The sequence below is a fragment of the Zeus faber genome, assembly GCF_960531495.2.
Source record: "Zeus faber genome assembly, chromosome: 15".
Lineage (NCBI taxonomy): Eukaryota > Metazoa > Chordata > Actinopteri > Zeiformes > Zeidae > Zeus > Zeus faber.
The window spans coordinates 14,322,947-14,340,044 of record NC_137194.1 but is presented as its reverse complement, the minus strand read 5'-3'; the positions used below and the strand labels follow the sequence as shown (position 1 = coordinate 14,340,044).

Below are 17,098 nucleotides of genomic sequence, written 5' to 3'. Positions count from 1 at the left end.
CAACCAATTATCTTGAAGGCCACCTCATGATCAATCCATTTATTTATTCAACAGAATGGGGCAGTACAGTCCTTAACTTTTTCCACTGATCAGCACAGGCTTGTGTGAAGTGAGGGTTTAACACAGCCCATATTGGTTATGTTTAACTTCAATTTTGTAACAGATAATCTGGCATTCACCACAAATGGCAAAACTGCAACATGCTCATTTGGCATAAACCAATACTCAAGAGACGGTGTATTACAGTTGAGAGTGCGGTATCTTAAGACTCAAACAATGCAGTGTATTAAAATATAGATTTGCATACATGGGAGGAAGTATGGAGTTCTTTACCATAGGAAAGAGATTTTGGCAAAAAAAAAAAAAGAAAATTCTTGATTAATGTTTTCCTTCGACAAAGGAAAAGCTTTACAGCAATCCAGGTGATGCCAAGATAGGAGATGGATTGTGGTTAGACAAAGCAGAGGAGCTTTATCAGATTTCAGTCGTCGCTTTCATGGAAATAGAACATAAAACACGTAAACAGTCGCTCTGCAATGAGCACCGCCAACACACACACGGCTCGGCTGCAGGGACAGAGTAACGCTGAGGAACTTGCTACTGGTTCAAATTCAGTCACAATACTGTTAAAATTAAAGTATAACTAAACTCTGTTTCCGTTAAGCCACGGTTGAGTGGGTTAGGCGGCTTGAAATGAGGGGAGAGCTGGAAATTTTAGTGTCAGAGATTAAATTTGCCAATAGATATTTCAACAACATTGATATTTTCCCGTCTTAAAAACAAGCCATGGACGAGAGACTGTGTGCTTAGAATTTACTGTCATCAGCGGCCGCTGGAGGATTCTGGTGTTTGTCAAAATGCATCTGAAATTTAAGCAACACCCTGCCTGCAATGATTATAAAAAGAAGCTTTTCAAGTAGAACTGTGGACAATCAAATCAAATTCTGGGCAAACTACAGATCCCTTCCGTGACGAACTGACGTAGCGCTCCTAAACCCCGTCCCGCACGGCGCCGTCACACACCACCCGCGTCACTGAGCCAGACAGAACCAATGTTTTCCCAAAAAACAAGTTTCCCCAGAACAAAGAAATCCCTGCGCCTAACAGTCTGTAAATCTTGGTATTGAGTTTTTATTATTATTTTCATTTTTTAATTCCTTGCCCCATACTGACATTTGCTTTGGTTAGTCCTTTCGTATGTATAAGTGGGTTGTGGCCCAGTCTCCGTCGCTCCGTCGCTCCCTCCCTCTAGGCGTTCTGCATCTCCTTTCCGATCTTGTAGCTGAGGATTTTGTTCCAGTCGATCTTGGTGCGTGTGACCGGCAGCTGGCGACGTAGCGCCTTGAAGGTGGTGTCGGACATGGTCTGGTAGTTCTCACTGATCGCAGTCTGCAGGTTAAGGACACAGGAGCAATGAGTTAAAATGATACACAGGTTTCAGCACCAACAACAACAACAGCCGCTGTAAATATTTTTAACGCCTTAAAGTCATCCCGCAAATGTTGAAAATGTGTTTTTAAAGAACGGTAACTCACCTGGTAATCATTTTCCGCATTTTCAATAATGTCCACAAATTCCTTGGCTATCTGGCTTTCGTTCTTTAGAAACAAAAACAACCACCTCTTTTTCAGTCGCACTGGGGCATGACAGAACTTCCAAACGGGTTTATTACCGGATAAAAATCGTGACGTGAGAAAGGCTTTTTCATTTTTCAGCTTTGTGCTTGTGGATAATGAACTCACAGTAACTGGTATTGAGTCCTCCACTTCCTTATGGCTCACCAGCTGGACGTTGCCATCTTCATAATAGTGCACCTGAGGAAAGGCCAGAACAGTTTGAGGGAGCAGGTGAAAGTGTCCCTGAAGTCAAAAACAACAGTAATATTATGATCGGGAGAAGTAAAAAAAACCCTACACACGCTGGGGGTCACTGACCTGGATTTTCAGCACTCCCACCACTTGAGCAGTAGACTGACCCAGGGTGAGTTTCCATTCGGACCTACAGCGACCGTTCCTGTAAAAGAATGCGTTACAAAAGAAAAAACACAAAAAAAACCCAAAAAAAACACGGCAGCGGTTTTAAAAGCAAGAAAGAGCACGGACAGAGAAAACAGCCAGAGGTTACGGAGGCCGGGACGACTGAAACCCAGTGCTCCCGGCGCTCATAAAACGTACCAGAAGTTTTTGGGTTGAAACTGATGACCCTCGATGCAAGCGATGATTGTTTGCTGCCCGTCAACAGTTTTCCCGTAAACCTACAGCACAAAAACAAAAGAAAAAAAAAAAAAGAAAAAAAGAAAACCAGGTGTTAAATCTTGCGTCCAGTCTCCTGACGCTGCTCCGGCTGTGGCTGTGGCTGTGGCTGTGGCTGTGGCTGTGGCTGTGGCTCTCGCACCGTGCAGACTCCGCTGGGGTAGTGCTCCTTGACGTAGGCGCCCAGGGCGCTGTCGCAGGCATCTCTCCAGGCTCGCAGGCCCGCCTCCCCCTCACACGGCTGCACGTCGCTCACCTCCTTCCTCAGGTGGTCGAAGCGGAACGACAGGTGGTTGCGGGGGTCCAGGAAGCGGCCCTGGCCCAAATCCCCGTGTTCTGTGATCAGAACCTTGGCAGGGGGAGAGAAGGTTGTGCTGTGAGCTTGGGTAGGGCCGGGTCTCGGCATCCCATACCGCCGGCGGCGAGGAAAGATTGCGTGGCATTGTGCTGGATGTTTCTAAGAATCGTACTGGTATCAAATTGAATTTCAGCCCATCCGCACAATAATTTTACGTTTACCCATGACCATTTTCCTAATGATAGCTCACATTTTTAATAGCTTTAGCGTTGCAAATTATTATTATTATTTTTTTTATTAAACTGGTGAAACATATTTGAATAATAAAACAACTTACTGCAAAATTTTTGAGTAGAATAGATGGTGTCTTTGACTCAGGATTTCGGTTCAAGGTACATGTATCGACTGTTTTCTCAACTATACCTGTGACACAGCTATATCTGCCAAATTTCAGAAAGCAGAAAATCAAAGAAGTGTACCGGTTCATCGTAGTCTTCGAGTTTGGCAGGGGTGAACTGATCCATGTTGTACTGGGCAAAGGAGCTGGGAAGATAAGTGCACATTAACATAAGCATTCATATCCTCCACGTCCACAAATCATCCACATTCCATTTTCAGATTAAGAACTAACTCCAATGTCGAGCAGCAGAGACGACTGGCTGTCTCCGTCCAATCGATATGAGGGCTACAATTCTAACCAGGGAGTAAAAAAACAAAAAACAAAAAAAAAAAACCTCGGAGGTAAATATAATTGATTTACTTACTGCGATGCTCCTTCCCTGAGGAGGTTGTCATTGTTGAGGAGGAGCCGCACATCTGAAAACGAAACACCAGAAAGAAAAAGGGCGTGAATCCAGCTTTTAGAAGCTGCTCTGAGAGTCCTGCGGCGCTTGATCCTGTCATCTGCCACTCACCGTTGAAGACTTCGTTGAACTCTCCTGGGGGGGCATGGGTAACAAAGTTTGCTGCTATGCGGACCTGCACATAATAAATCCGGATGATAATCTCATCATTCGGAGTATTGTCGAACAAAAGGCCTCAAGTTGGAGCTGATTTCGGCTAAAACTCAACGTGGGGTCCCCAGCAAAATGAAAAGTGACGCTTTGCCATTATTTCATTTACAAGACGTGAGCACCATTAGAGAATGTACAACAAGGACTGTTCTGGTCATGGTTTTTCTATCATCTCCTGTTATCTGTAGAATTATGAACATCAACCAATTCGGGGTGTTTTCGTATTTTTTTTAAACACAAGGAGACTTCACCGCACTCTCAACAGACTGGAAACCCTGCCGTGGTCAGTTCATCTGTGACCTGTTGAGAAGGGGATCCCTATCAGGCTTCACGTGGGTCCGTAGAAGCCAAACCCTGCCCTCGATGCCAAACATGGCCAGCAAATATATGAGACGCAATTTAATCTGTCTGACCCAGAAAACCAACGTTGTATAGTCGTGATGGAAGGTTCGACTGTTTTCTGTGATTCGGTTCTCGACGAGTCGCTCTGTGAAAAGTAAACTCGCTCGTTGGATTCGGTCGCAGGGTGAGCGAGGAAGGACTTCCAGTGTTACAACAGTCAGTAGGCCCCATTTACATGGGAATAGAATCAACAAATTGAATGCAACGCCTGGTGGATCCCGGAAAATGTCTTAATTATTCCCAATTCCTAATTATTCCAAAGAACACTTACTTTGGTAGAGGAATGCAAAGCATGAATCACAACAAAAAAAAAAAAAATGTGCATTTTAAATTGTCATTTCGGGTGCTGTGTCACCCACCAGTGGCCTTCAATAGGAATCATGCCAAATGTTTTTGGTTTTGCCTTTGACTTTTAATTCAGTCCCCAGTACTTTTGAGTTTGACTCGAAGAATCACTCACTCGCCCACTCCTTTGGCCGAGTAACTCCTAACACCCGACTCATTTAAGACACGCATTCGCTAGGAACGAATCGTTCACGAGCCATGCACTTATACTATACTATACTACACTACACTGTACTATACTATACTATACAGCAGGCACATTGTGAATAACCAACCGAGCTGGAGTTACTTCAGATTGCCATGAATGATACAAAAACAGTCATGAAGTCAGTGAAGCTTTGAGCTACATCACATTCAGCTACACCTGATCAAGGGGGTTGTTGTTTTGTTTTTTTCCAGCGCAGCTTTAACCAACTACATGAACGCGTTAGCTAGCACAGGCTGTGGGCTAGCTAACCACAACTAACCAAACAAAAAAAACAACAAAAAAAACAACCAAAACAACAACATTTAACTTGTCGGGGACACGCGGCTGAGCGCGGGCGATATCATTCCGAAATGCAGCGCCACACCCGCCCCGGGATGCAAACAGGCCGAAGGCCACCAAAGAACGAAGCGATGTTTAAAAACCTTTTCCTCATCTGACAGCGGCTCCTCACAGTCCGCCATTTTGGATCTGACGGGGCGGGCGACGCGAGGCTGGCGAGCGATGCGTTCGCGGCGAACGCATCGCTTAAATTCGGGAGCCACCGAATGGCCCGCGGTTCGTCCTCCCTCGCCGACCGTGCAAACGGACAAACGGAAACGTGTGAACGAGCCATCGACAACTAGAACGAATCTCGTTGTTTTTTGTTTTGTTTTTTTTTGTTTTTGTTTTTTTTTTTTTTTTTTTTTTGTTTTACGGCGTGACTCGTCGCGGGTCGAATCTCAAGAACGAGTCGAACCGTTCATCACCGTCGGCGACCCCACCCCGGCCACCCCGGCCACCCCGACACCGTCGTATAAGGAAAATCACACATCGAGGTGTAACTTATCGTCGTGGCGTGTTGTGGCAATGAGTGTCGTTTCTTGGTGGATGTCGCGACAATAGCACATTGACGAACGCGGCAGAGAAAGTGTTTGTGACAACAGCAGAGGGAGCCAACGCACTGCTTGTTTTGATGCTGCGTTGCATTGAGTTCTGAACTCCTCTCACTGAGGGGGGGGGGGAGAAAAAAGTGCCGAGGAAGCGCCGTTTCAGTCGGAATCTCGGCGCAGAGTCGCTCGGTCCGAGTTTATCGAGGTAACGGGCCGGATCTCGCCGCGGCGCACGCCCTTTAACGGCGAACGGGGTTCGCTTTACATATCTGTTTATTCCCCCGCCGACGCGGATTAACCCACGTTCGAGGTCGAGGATGCGCGTTGTCTGGGTGGTCGTAACGGTGCGTTCACATCACGTGGGAATTACGGGGGGGGGGGGTTATTTTTTTGTTTTTGTTTTTGCTTGATACAACTTTGCAACTTTTTTTTTTATTTGAAGCACAACATAAGAAACCTCACACCGATGCAATATAACGGAATGTTCTGACGCTATGCGTACGCGTTTTTTTTCAGTTCCATAACCGTTTCTTTGGTGAAATACAAACCGGTTTGGATAAAGGTAGTGATGGTGTAGGTTACGTTTTAAAACGAAGGTTTCGTTTTTATATGTGAACAGTCATACAATATTATTTCTGTCGCTTGATAAATCTAAAACCGATTAGGAAAAAATCGGTCAAGTTGGCATGAATAATAAACACTGCCAACGATTAAACGTGACGTGGGGGCAGCGTAAGAGCCGCGGGGCGGAGTACGATGTCCGCCGCTGTGATTACGCTTCGATTTTCGTTCTCTGACCGGCGCGGATAGGTGACGCACGCCGACATTGCCATGGAGCCACGGGTACGTGTGCGTTGCCCCCGTTTTTAAAATAAACACTATTCTGCCAAATAAACAAGGGTCGTACCCCCTAAGGCGCGCTCACTCGCGCTCCCCGAAACGTGCTAATGAACGAGGCGCGTTAGCTAGCGGTCGTCCGTACGGTGCTTTTTAGTCTCGGCTGTTGACGCACTTCCTGGTCAGTGACAGCGGCCACCCCGGCCTCCCTGCCACACGTTTGGTTGATCGTATTTGTTTTCAAAAGCTCCAGTTTCCCATTCGCCCTGCCGTGTATGTTTCTGGTTGACGAGCAGTTTGCTAGCCGGCTTACTGACTCACTAACTTCGGACATCGACGCAGCCGGCGCGCCCGAGTCGGCTTGGATATGCAAAGGTCGTTGTTTAGCGTCAGACATGTTTTGTTGCCGGTGATCCGCGGTGTGAGCTGCTCTGCTGCCTGTTCCCAGATGGTGACCAACGCAGAGGACATTTCCAGACTCTACAGGGAGATCAGCCTCTTCCCCTCTCTGAGCAGAGCAGACCTGGGGCCTGTCATCACTTCCCAGTATGGTGGGAAGTACAGCAACATCTACACAGGTGTGTGTGTGTGTGTGTGTGTGTGTGTGTGTGTGTGTGTGTGTTTACTACTCTCTGATTTACCTTATATTATTAGAATGCAAATTAACAGTCCTTAAAAAAAAAAAAGAGCATAGGCCAGACACCCGACTAATTGCATTCAGGATGACCGGTGGATGATGCCTGTTGTTGGTTGGAAAATAATCCCTCTCTGTTTCCTCCAGAATGGAGCCAACGTGACCTGGAGAGGAATGAGAACGTCAAGTTTTGCAGACAGTACATTGTGTTCCACGATGACAAATCTGTCGTCTTCTCCGGACCCTCTGGGAACTGCAGTGAAATCAAGGGAGAGTATGTTTGTTTGTTTTTTTTGGTTCTATCTGGAATGGAGTGGGGAAAATACACTAATATGTCTTACTCACAATCAAGTGAGTGTTGAGTACAGCCGTGGGATATGGAAAGGATATGCAATGTGAAATGAATGTTGCATGTCATGATAATGACACGCAGCATATATATATATATATAGATATAGATATAGATATAGATATCTATCACATGCAATATCAGAGTACCATAAAACCTTTGTGCCAGGAAAAAGAAGATTGGATCATTACAAAGACCATAGACAATAAAGGAATGAAACCCTGGCACTGTGCTGCTCTAGTACTGAGAAATGTCTAATGTTTTTGTCCTATTAAGGTTGCTGAGCAAAGATTCTCCCTCCAGAGAAATGAAGGCTGTGGTGAGGGAGTGTTCTGTTAAAGGGGAGGACAAACAGTTTCTGGAGGTAATGAATCTCCACCTTTCTCCACCTCTGTAGGCTTTCTGTCACCCTTGTTTGCAATATATTTTTGGCTCCCTCACTTTTTCCTGTATTGCTCTCCCCTCCCTTCCTCTATGCACCTTAAGTCCTGTTCAGACCGCACAATATTCGCACACTCCTGTCACCATTTAGTAAAGACGGGTAGATGACATGCCGGGACCTTTCCAGGCGGCTTTTTGAGCCGTCCTCGAGCTCCTTAGGATCTCAAGCATGCTTGAAAACCTTGGGAGCTTGGGAACAAAGCTTGTGTAGTTTGGAATAGCTCGGGAGCCTCGGGGACAAAGAAAGCTGTGAAGGAGCCAATGAGAGCACGAGGGGAAACCAAGGGAGGAGGAGTATATGGAATGCAGTATATTAAAATAAAGGAATATTTGGTATTTTCGTTGTACTTCACTGTTTATGACTTAATTTATAAAAATAATAATGTATTCATGATAATTTACCTCCAACTGCAGAATTAATCCATTTTATTGAATCCATCCAATTTATGCAATGTCCTTTTTTTATTTATTTTTTATTTTTTTATTTTATTTTTTTTAGTCGGCACAAAATAAATGAGCAGACATGCAACTACAACAGCAAACCATTGAAGGGTTATATTATATTTATATATTTTGAAGCTCCATTCGTTTTTTTGTTTTTTTTACTTTTTTCAGTCACGTGGAAAAAAGTCTCGTGAAGTCTCAAGTTTTTTTGAGCGAGACGGTGGCTGTCTCCCGCAGGTCTCGCGGAGTGTAGGATCACATCATTAGGACACACACGTCTCAGACGCATCGTGTCATTTCCACAAGACAAAAAAATGTAACAAAAAATAAGACCCCAGCGATGTCAGGATGTGTAATGTCGTGTTGTCTGTGGGCACCATCAGTATCTCTTATTCTTTGATACCCTTCCTGCGTTACTACATAATGTGTGTGTAAATACAAAGAAATAAAAAAACAACTTTGTGTCACTTAATGCCACTGCTCTTGACCTGCAGATCTGGAGTAAAAACATCAAGGTTAAGAGCATCAACTTGACTGCCTTGAAGAAGCACGGCAAAGTTTACGAAGACGGTGAGGTTATTGCAAACCTTTAAAATACAACCGGTACTCTATTTTACTGATGTTGGACATAACGTGTTCATCTGCATTTTAGAGCAGTTTGGCTGCTTGGTGTGGTCCCATTCCGAGACCCATCTCCTTTACGTGGCAGAGAGGAAGAGGCTCAAGGCCGAGTCATTCTTCCAGGTCGGAAAGTAGCTGACACATCCTGGTGCAAATACATGCCATATTTCTTGAGGCCCCAGTGGCCCAGTAGTGAATGGCCAGGTAATCATCAAAGATCAATAATGAGTAATTTTATGTTTAATTTCTTGTCTGTAGACGTCCCCAGAGTCATCTTCTACTGGAGATGAGGAGGACATGATGAAAACTGAGAAGAAGGAGACAACAAAAGTAATTATGATGCAATTAATTTTGGCAAAACAAAAGAAATATTTCCGTATTAAGTTTATGTATGGATACATTTTTGTTTGTGAATGGATAATATTAGTCACGTGGCTGTATTTGTCATTCTATTCCTCCAGGGGGAGCAGTTTGTTTTCTATGAGGACTGGGGAGAGTCATTTGTCAGTAAGAGCTGCCCTGTTCTCTGCGTCTTGGACATTGAAGGAAACAATGTCTCCGTACTGGAGGGCGTCCCCGAAAATATATCACCCGGACAGGTTGCCGCTACAGTCTGCCTTTGGACAATCATACAAGAGTGTTGTTTTAACATCGTTACTCATGCTCACGCTGTGTCCCCGTGCCTCCCTCCAGGCATTTTGGGCTCCGGGTGACACGGGCGTGGTGTTTGTCGGCTGGTGGCACGAGCCTTTCAGACTTGGCCTTCAGTACTGTCCCAATCGACGGTGAGCGTTTCCCGTCACTGAATTTCAAAACACCTGTCAATAGCTTCTGATTCTGTCCAGAGTAAGATGGAAGAATAGAGAGAGAGTGTGTCTGTCTGTCTGTCTGTCTGTCTGTCGATATATACACACACACACACACACACACACACACACACACACACACACACACTCTCACACACACACACTATATTTGTGATGCCCCATATTACAGATATGTTGCACAGGCTGACATTCAGAGGACAGTTTGACACCACCTTACCCTAAGCAATGGTCACTGAAGTCAACAAGACATCTGCCATAAAATACGGTGCGCTCTCTTCTGTTTGTACTGAGAAATGTCCCACCCACAGCTTGCCCAAACCCGGCAGAATGTCACTTCTGACAGTTAGATCCTTAAAGGAGTATACTGTATTACAGTACAAATTCATCACTGGGTTACTGTCCGACCCTGGCAGAGAGTTACTGAAGTCTTAAGGGTATGACTTTTATGTTGATGATTAATTCCATCTCTCTTTTCTCATCTATGTACAATATGTGTATAAGGTCCTCCTTGTTTTATGTGGATCTTACCGGTGGGAAATGTGGTAAGTGCATACATCCCGCTTCTGTTTTCACTTGTTATATTTAAATAATCGGCTGTGGTCGCACGGCAGATGTCCATATTCATCGTATATATGTTTTCTGTTCTCTCAGAGCAGTTGTCGTCAGGCACCAGTGCGGTGTGCTCCCCGAGGCTGAGCCCAGACCAGTGTAGAATCGTCTACCTGGAGTGCGCCGTCTTTGGGCCGCACTTGCAGTGCAGCAGGTTATGCATGGTAAAAAAGCCTCTATTTCTACAAATAGACTGTGAACCCGTTCTACTGCCATGAGCTATTTACTGTAGATTGCTTCTGAACTGTTTTTAATGGGTCAATACTAATGTGGAATAGTAATCTAAATGAAAGGCTGTTGTTGGGCCTTAAAGGACCATACTTGTGTTAAATTGGGTTTACTAGTCAGCACATGCATCTTACATTACCCCTGACCATTTTCTGATGATGGCTCACATTTTTAATATTGAATTTATTTTCGGGAAATTTGAGCAATATTGTGAGAAATCTGCTATCAATAAAAGTACAATTAAATTTCTCATTGTACTGTAACAAAATGTTTTATGTTTTTCTTTCTTTCTTTCTTTCATTTCATAACAAGAATTCATTCAACATTCATGTGTGTGTTTGGTTTTAAGTATGACTGGTACACGAAGAAGACCTCTGTGGTGGTTGATGTGGTGAAGAGACCCGGACAGGGTAAGGAATATCTTTACACAAGTGACAAGGACGTATTTTTATCCCTTTTTCTGTTTGGCCTAATGTGTGTGCGTGTGTGCGTGCGTGTGTGCGTGTGTGCGTGCGTGCACGCTTGCACATTTACAGATGGCTTTGCTGGTATCTACAGCTCCCAGTTGTCCCCTCAGTGCTGGTCTGCTGACAGCCAGCGTGTCCTCATCGCCTGTCCTCAGCGAAGCCGCAAGGTATGTTGTTACCAAGGTAACCATGCCTCAACTTGGAGATAACAAAGCCTGGATTTTGGTTCATTTATTTATTAATTTATTTTTGTCGTTTCACCTTGGCTTTTTCTCTCAATGCACGAGTCCCTATCTCAACAGTAATTCAAATGAACAAATATATAATATAATATAATATAATGTAATATTACTATAAAGGAATGAATGTCCGTCTGGCTTGTCTGTCTGGCTTGTCAGTCTGTCTGTCATTTGATTTTCATGTCCTTCCATTATCTTGACAACCATTCATCCAATCTACTTCACACTTGGCATGTGTATTGCTGGGGACCCAAGTGTGTGCAGTGGTGAATTTGGTGCAATTGGTACACACGACACGTGTAATATTAATAAAATTTTCAATAAACAGCGAGCCAGCGGCGGGCGGACCTTCAGGGCTCTGTGACTGAGTCCCAAAGACTGTCTTTACCCGGTGCATGACTTAAACCGGCAGTTTCATCTTCCGTCATTTTGAACGAGCATGCTGAGGACAGAATCATTGACATTTTGTCAAATTGTGCCATTCAAATGTCTTCCATTTTGACCGGCATGCGCTGGTATATTTAATTTGTTGTTGCTGTGTCTTCCAGGAGCTGCTGGTGGTGGATACAGCCACGGGGGGTGTCACGTCTCTGACATCAAGTGAGTCACAGACACTTCATCAGCTGTTGCATCACTCACACATAGACTGGTGGCATTCGGTTCCACATTTCTCCTTTCACAGATAGTTCCTGTCATCACTTCCTAAAACCTGGCTCCATCACCCAGATAGTGTTGTGGGAGCAGCGTTAACCTTTCTGTTTCGGTTACGCCCTCATGCTTTGCTTTATTTCCCTCTAGAGTCTGATGTCGGCACCTGGTGTCTTTTGAACATTGAGAGAGATCTGATGGTGGTCAGCTGCTCCTCCCCCAACTGCCCGCCTCATCTGGTAGGTACAGAGCTTAGTGAGAGGTATTTTATTTCTAGGATAATTTATTTACATTTTACGGGATACTATTCTTTTTTTTGTTTGTTTTTGGTATTCGAAGTTTAAAGAATGCAAATGAAACACATTTCACCATTTGCAAAATAGTGATTTTCAAAGCAATCCACTAATCCATGCTTCCAAACAGAGGTTGGTAATTCCAGGCTTTAAAAGTAAAAGTCCTGCCATGTTTTTGCTCAAGCCGTGCACTGACCCATCTGATTGCATGGGTCGAAGCGAATCATAAAATCCAAATCAATTTTATTTTATGAGCTAATATTTTCCACCTCTGTCCATGACAGACTGATTTTAAGACGCTTTAAAGTTGCTGTTGGTGGACTTGTATTACGGACACACGCTATCCAGGACATCTGGAAGGCTATGCTATTGGATGGGATTCTACGGTAATTAAGGGAGAATGTGGTGAAAGAACTTTATTACCCTCTGCACTATCTTTTCCTGTCTTCAGAGGGTTGGTTTTCTGCCAGAAAGTGGCTCCCAACTTGAGGTTGCCTGGGTTACGCTGGAGGAATCCCAGATCCAGCCAGATATCGATTGGCACATCCTCCCCTTCAGCCCCCCTGCAGACCAAAACAACAGTCAATATCGTAAGAAAACGCCCCATTTCAAGTTTTCAGTTATTTGAAGGGGAACCTAAACCCTGCGTTGTCCCCTCACAGTTCCGTCGCTTTGAAAAGAGGTAATGGAACAAAAGTGAAAACTTTTCATCAAAAATTGCCAAAAAAGAAATTCTAAATAATTGGTCACACCTTGTCTTTACATTGACATTAATGTCTTTCTTTTTTTTTCCCAGTGAGCACATGTGCTCCTAAGTTGAAAAAATGTAGGCGCACATAAAGAACTTTAGGGGCGCAATAAATATCGAATCAGTACATCCCTAGTTGTTATCAACCTTTTAGTTGAAAAAAAAATAATAATAATAATCGAGGCTGCTTGGGCTGAATTTTGTAATACTTTTTATTCGCACACATGCACCTAAATATATTTTACAGTTCCTCACACATCTATTTTTAATTGCAAATGCGAGTGAAACGCTTCACGGTCGAGCCCTGTAACACACAAACTGAAATAAGAGAACCCAGTCAGTTTTTTGTGAGCTGTCCATTTCAGAAAACACGTAGTGAAACAAGCCGTTTAGATTTGCAGCCCCTTCCTACGCCACATGGGGCCTCAGTCGAATTAGAGTCGCCCCCCCTTCTGAGTAACTCCACCCATGGCTGGAGAATAACAAGCGCCGCTGGGAACTGCTCTGTTGGCTTCACCGACCAGCACAAATCTTTTAAAAGAAAGACAAATAATAACAACTGTCTGTGAAGAAGCTGCAGACGATGGAAATGTAAGTATTCAAAAAATAATTCTGCTGTGCGTTTCTTTCCAAAAATAATAAATATATATATATATATATATATATATATATATATATATATATATATACACACACACACACACATACAGTATATGTGGTAGGTAGACTAGGTAGATAGACTGTAGACTGCGGCGTGCCATCCGCTGTGCGTTTTTTCCAAACAAAACCAATAAAAACAGTGTTTTTATTGTAGATGTATTTATTTTATTGATTTGATATGATTTTCCAACATTTACATAAACACAAAATCCATGTGTGCGGCGTCCCCTCACAAGCTTGCAGCACGGCAACGAATGTCGGAACGAACATTCCAATTAGACATTGTGGATCTAATATGAGTTCATATTCAGCAGCTGGATTGCTTACACTATTTCTCGCCTCAATTTTTTTCCGAAACAGATTTTAGTAGGCTGATGAGGTGAAATCATTGAACGTTTACGGGCTAAACACAACTGAACCTGCAAGTCAAGCTCATACCCCATTGGCTCACAGAACTAGGTGCCTTAAGAGGGGGGTGCCTTAAGAGGGGGGTGCCACCCACCGAAGATTCAAGAGGTTATTTATCACATACATATACATACGGTCATACATATACAGTATGCAGTGAAATGAAACAGAGCGTCCTAAAACGGGATGGTTGAGAGGGATGTTCGAATGCATAATTAGAGGGTTATTTTCATCAAAGACAATTCAAAAACATATTTTAGGGACCCCAGAGACCTATTAACTTGTCAAAAAGGAGCATAATAGGTCCCTTTTTAAACTTTAAAATAGAAGTGGTCGTTCTTCAGTCTCGGATCGTCTCCCCAAGGAATGTGTCTGTAGCAGATGGCCCGGTGGGCAGAGTCACCGTGAAGCTTTCCCCGTTGTTTTGTTCGCCCTGGGGGTTACATTTTTTTCCCCTTGAGCAGGACTTTGCTTATAATTTGTTCTTGTAATTTGGGCTAATGTCTTGTGTTCAAGCTGACCTGGATTTCGAAGCCTTGCTGATCAAACCAAAGGAGGTGAAGGAAGGTGTGAAGCTGCCTCTCATCGTCACTCCTCACGGTGGGTTCGTCTCAGCCTTTGGTTATTTTGTTTGTAGATAGACTTTTTTTTCCTGAAATTAAGGAATAATGTGATATGTTCCTTTTGTTATTTCAAGATAAGTTTATAGACCAATGAGGGGGGAGGGGATTGGGCATATAATTTATTCTGAATATAATGGATTTTTGAGTCTCTGGGAGTAAATTTTCAAGATAAAGAATTTTTTTGTTGTTTTTTTTACGATCATTTTACGTATGTGCAAGAATATCTCAAGTCTTGGTTGGGCAGGTTTTTACATGTGAAGGCAGAATAGCTTTTAGTTGAACTTATAGCCTGCATTATCTGTGTTTTTGCTCAGGCGGCCCTCATTCAGTGATTGTCGCTGAGTGGCTCCTCTCCTCGGCGGTGCTGTGTCGGATGGGCTTCGCTATTTTACTAGGTGAGTTAAAACTTAGCACGCTGTATGTGTGGAACCACCGCTGAGATGTTGAGGTGGATGGCGGGTCCCAGAATATCTCTCATTGATTGAATTTTTTTTAAATATATATATACATGTGTTGTTTCAGTGAACTATCGAGGCTCTATTGGCTACGGTCAGGACAACATCCTGTCACTGCCTGGCAACGTGGGCACTCAAGATGTCAAAGACGTTCAAGTGAGAATGCCGCAAACGACACTGACAAAACAAACTCTTCCCCCCCCCCATGTACGACCTTAATTCTGTAACATTGATGCCTCTCTTGAAGCACCTTGTGGTAAACAACGCTGCCACTGTTCATGAACTTCACTGATTCATTTGCGCTAAGTATTCCAACATTTGTAACGGAATAGTGGTTAATGTTTCCTAATTTTCTTTTTTGTAGTTCCCCCTCTTAAAATATATTAAAAAAAAAAAAAAATTCCCATATTGGTTCATACTTTAGCTCCTTTATCCTAACCATCACCCCACCGCCCCCTCTTTATTTCACACCAGTTTGCCGTTGAGAGCATCCTGAAAGGTGGAGAATTTGACGAGCAGAAGGTTGCGGTTTCCGGGGGTTCCCACGGTGGTTTTCTGGCCTGTCACCTGATCGGCCAGTACCCAGGCTTCTACAAGGCCTGCGTGGCTCGTAACCCCGTCATCAACCTGGCCTCCATGATCGGGAGCACGGACATTCCAGACTGGTAACGGAAACGGCTCAGAGGAAGCTACCTCTACTACCTCGGCAGGAGAGACATTCTCACTGACGGCCGCAGGGAGGGAAAGCGGAATAAAGGGCAGCTCACCTCTTTGTTCTGGGGGGGGGGGGGGCGTTGAATAATGCACACGCCAGCCCGTAGTGAGCGCTGGAAAACGTAACACTTCAAGGCCGCGCCGCGCTTACTCTTTGTGCGTCTGCTCCGCTGCCATTGATGCAGGTGTATGGTGGAAGCCGGCTACGACTACAGCGTCGACAGTCTGCCCGACGCCGCCGTTTGGGAGCAGATGCTGAACAAGTCGCCCATTAACCACATCAGCAAGGTCTGTGCGGTTGTCTGAGTGAATGTGTTGGTCGCATTGCATATGGCGTAAGAAGTACTGTTGTGCACAACATAACGGATAAAATTCTGCGCTCAAGATGTTTATTACCAAATGCGGGTTTTATTACATATTCAATGTCAGATTTAGTACATTTTGGGAAGTTACTACAAAACGTTGTGGGGTGTGCGTGCGCGTGCGCGTGCGTGTGTGTATGTGTGTGTGTGTGTGTGTGTGTGTGTGTGTGTGTGTGTGTGCGTGTGCGTGTGCGCGTGCGCGATCACTCAAACAGGTGAAGACGCCGGTATTGCTCACGCTGGGGGAAGACGACAAACGCGTGCCGAACAAACAGGGCATTGAGTACTACCGGGCTCTCAAGGCACTACAGGTCCCAGTCCGGTAAGCAGTCGGTGGCTTAGATATTGTGGACGATGTAGATGTGATAAATTCCAACTTTTCCCTTTTCGGTTCGCCAGGTTGTTGTGGTACCCAGGAAACAATCATTCCCTTTCCAAAGTGGACGCAGAGTCGGACGGCTTCATGAACATCGCCCTGTGGATGATCCAGCACCTGCGACAGTGAGGCTGCCAAAATGAACGCCAGCACAGTGATACACTGCCACGGTAGCCGGGATACGCTCGCAAGGAGGGCCTGTGAAAGGTTTTTATGTTTCTCTGCGAAGGACGACGTGAAGTTCAAACCCAAGCTCTATGACTTATTTTCCTAGAAAACAGAACTTGAACTGATTCTACTATCTTGCCTGTGACGAGCTTGACCCTTATAATAAGTCTTTCTCTGCTGAATTCAGACGGGCGCTAAAGAAATACATGCTACTTCCTCTGAAATGCGTTTTGATTAACTTTCACTGGCTTTTTTTCTTTGTATATGCTTTTATGTGCTAAACAGAAAATAAAGGACTTCTTGGTGCACTCAGTTTTGGTCTCAATTGAATTAAATAATGAAGAAAAAGTTATTTTGGAGCTATGAGATTCCATCTGACTCTGAATGGTGTTCACATGATACAGGTATACTTAACAAATATATTAACCATTTTGTTTTTGCTCCAATTTTGCACAAGTTTAAGTAAAGGAAAAATAAAAAAAAATCATTTTTTTCCTCAAGCCTCACAAAGCGCTTGTGTTTTTCAAATTTGGCCCCCAAAAGAAGATTACATTTGTTTT

At 44.1% G+C, this 17,098-nt stretch overlaps 2 protein-coding genes across 8 annotated transcripts; one reads left to right on the top strand and one right to left on the bottom strand.

The window, feature by feature from the left end:
* Positions 1–24: 24 nt before the first annotated feature.
* Positions 25–5,009, bottom strand: LOC307241457 (F-actin-capping protein subunit alpha-1-like). The gene is made up of 10 exons (XM_080015565.1): positions 4,941–5,009; positions 3,465–3,528; positions 3,315–3,366; positions 3,030–3,093; positions 2,395–2,601; positions 2,175–2,254; positions 1,935–2,013; positions 1,743–1,814; positions 1,536–1,598; positions 25–1,389 (listed from the first exon to the last, which is right to left on the bottom strand). Exons 1-10 carry the CDS (start codon positions 4,977–4,979, stop codon positions 1,249–1,251), a joined length of 861 nt encoding a protein of 286 aa, XP_079871691.1. The 5' UTR covers positions 4,980–5,009; the 3' UTR covers positions 25–1,248.
* LOC307241455 (acylamino-acid-releasing enzyme-like) lies at positions 4,589–16,850 on the top strand. Of its 7 annotated transcripts, none has more exons than XM_080015563.1 (23): positions 4,589–4,636; positions 6,673–6,802; positions 7,006–7,132; positions 7,484–7,571; positions 8,587–8,662; positions 8,745–8,836; positions 8,972–9,043; positions 9,175–9,312; positions 9,407–9,498; positions 10,042–10,082; positions 10,192–10,313; positions 10,727–10,787; positions 10,914–11,011; positions 11,632–11,683; positions 11,882–11,970; positions 12,476–12,614; positions 14,357–14,440; positions 14,778–14,858; positions 14,986–15,074; positions 15,393–15,583; positions 15,818–15,920; positions 16,210–16,316; positions 16,394–16,850. In XM_080015563.1, exons 2-23 carry the CDS (start codon positions 6,673–6,675, stop codon positions 16,497–16,499), a joined length of 2,178 nt encoding a protein of 725 aa, XP_079871689.1. In that variant the 5' UTR covers positions 4,589–4,636; the 3' UTR covers positions 16,500–16,850. The 7 variants fall into 7 exon arrangements, with proteins under 7 accessions (XP_079871689.1, XP_079871686.1, XP_079871687.1 ...); XM_080015560.1 differs by lacking the exon at positions 4,589–4,636 and adding an exon at positions 5,274–5,333; XM_080015561.1 differs by lacking the exon at positions 4,589–4,636 and adding an exon at positions 5,403–5,592.
* The last annotated feature ends 248 nt before the right edge of the window (positions 16,851–17,098 follow it).

Excerpts from the sequence above, each read along its gene's own strand:
- LOC307241457 (XM_080015565.1), bottom strand. The coding sequence starts at position 4,979 with ATGGCGGACTGTGAGGAGCCGCTGTCAGATGAGGAAAAG. Across the intron at positions 3,529-4,940 it reads CGCTGTCAGATGAGGAAAAG|GTCCGCATAGCAGCAAACTT; the intron begins GTTTTTAAACAT and ends TATTATGTGCAG. Across the intron at positions 2,014-2,174 it reads TTTCAACCCAAAAACTTCTG|GAACGGTCGCTGTAGGTCCG; the intron begins GTACGTTTTATG and ends ATTCTTTTACAG.
- LOC307241455 (XM_080015557.1), top strand. The coding sequence starts at position 6,592 with ATGCAAAGGTCGTTGTTTAGCGTCAGACATGTTTTGTTGCCGGTGATC. Across the intron at positions 14,859-14,985 it reads GGGCTTCGCTATTTTACTAG|TGAACTATCGAGGCTCTATT; the intron begins GTGAGTTAAAAC and ends GTGTTGTTTCAG. Across the intron at positions 15,584-15,817 it reads AGCACGGACATTCCAGACTG|GTGTATGGTGGAAGCCGGCT; the intron begins GTAACGGAAACG and ends CCATTGATGCAG.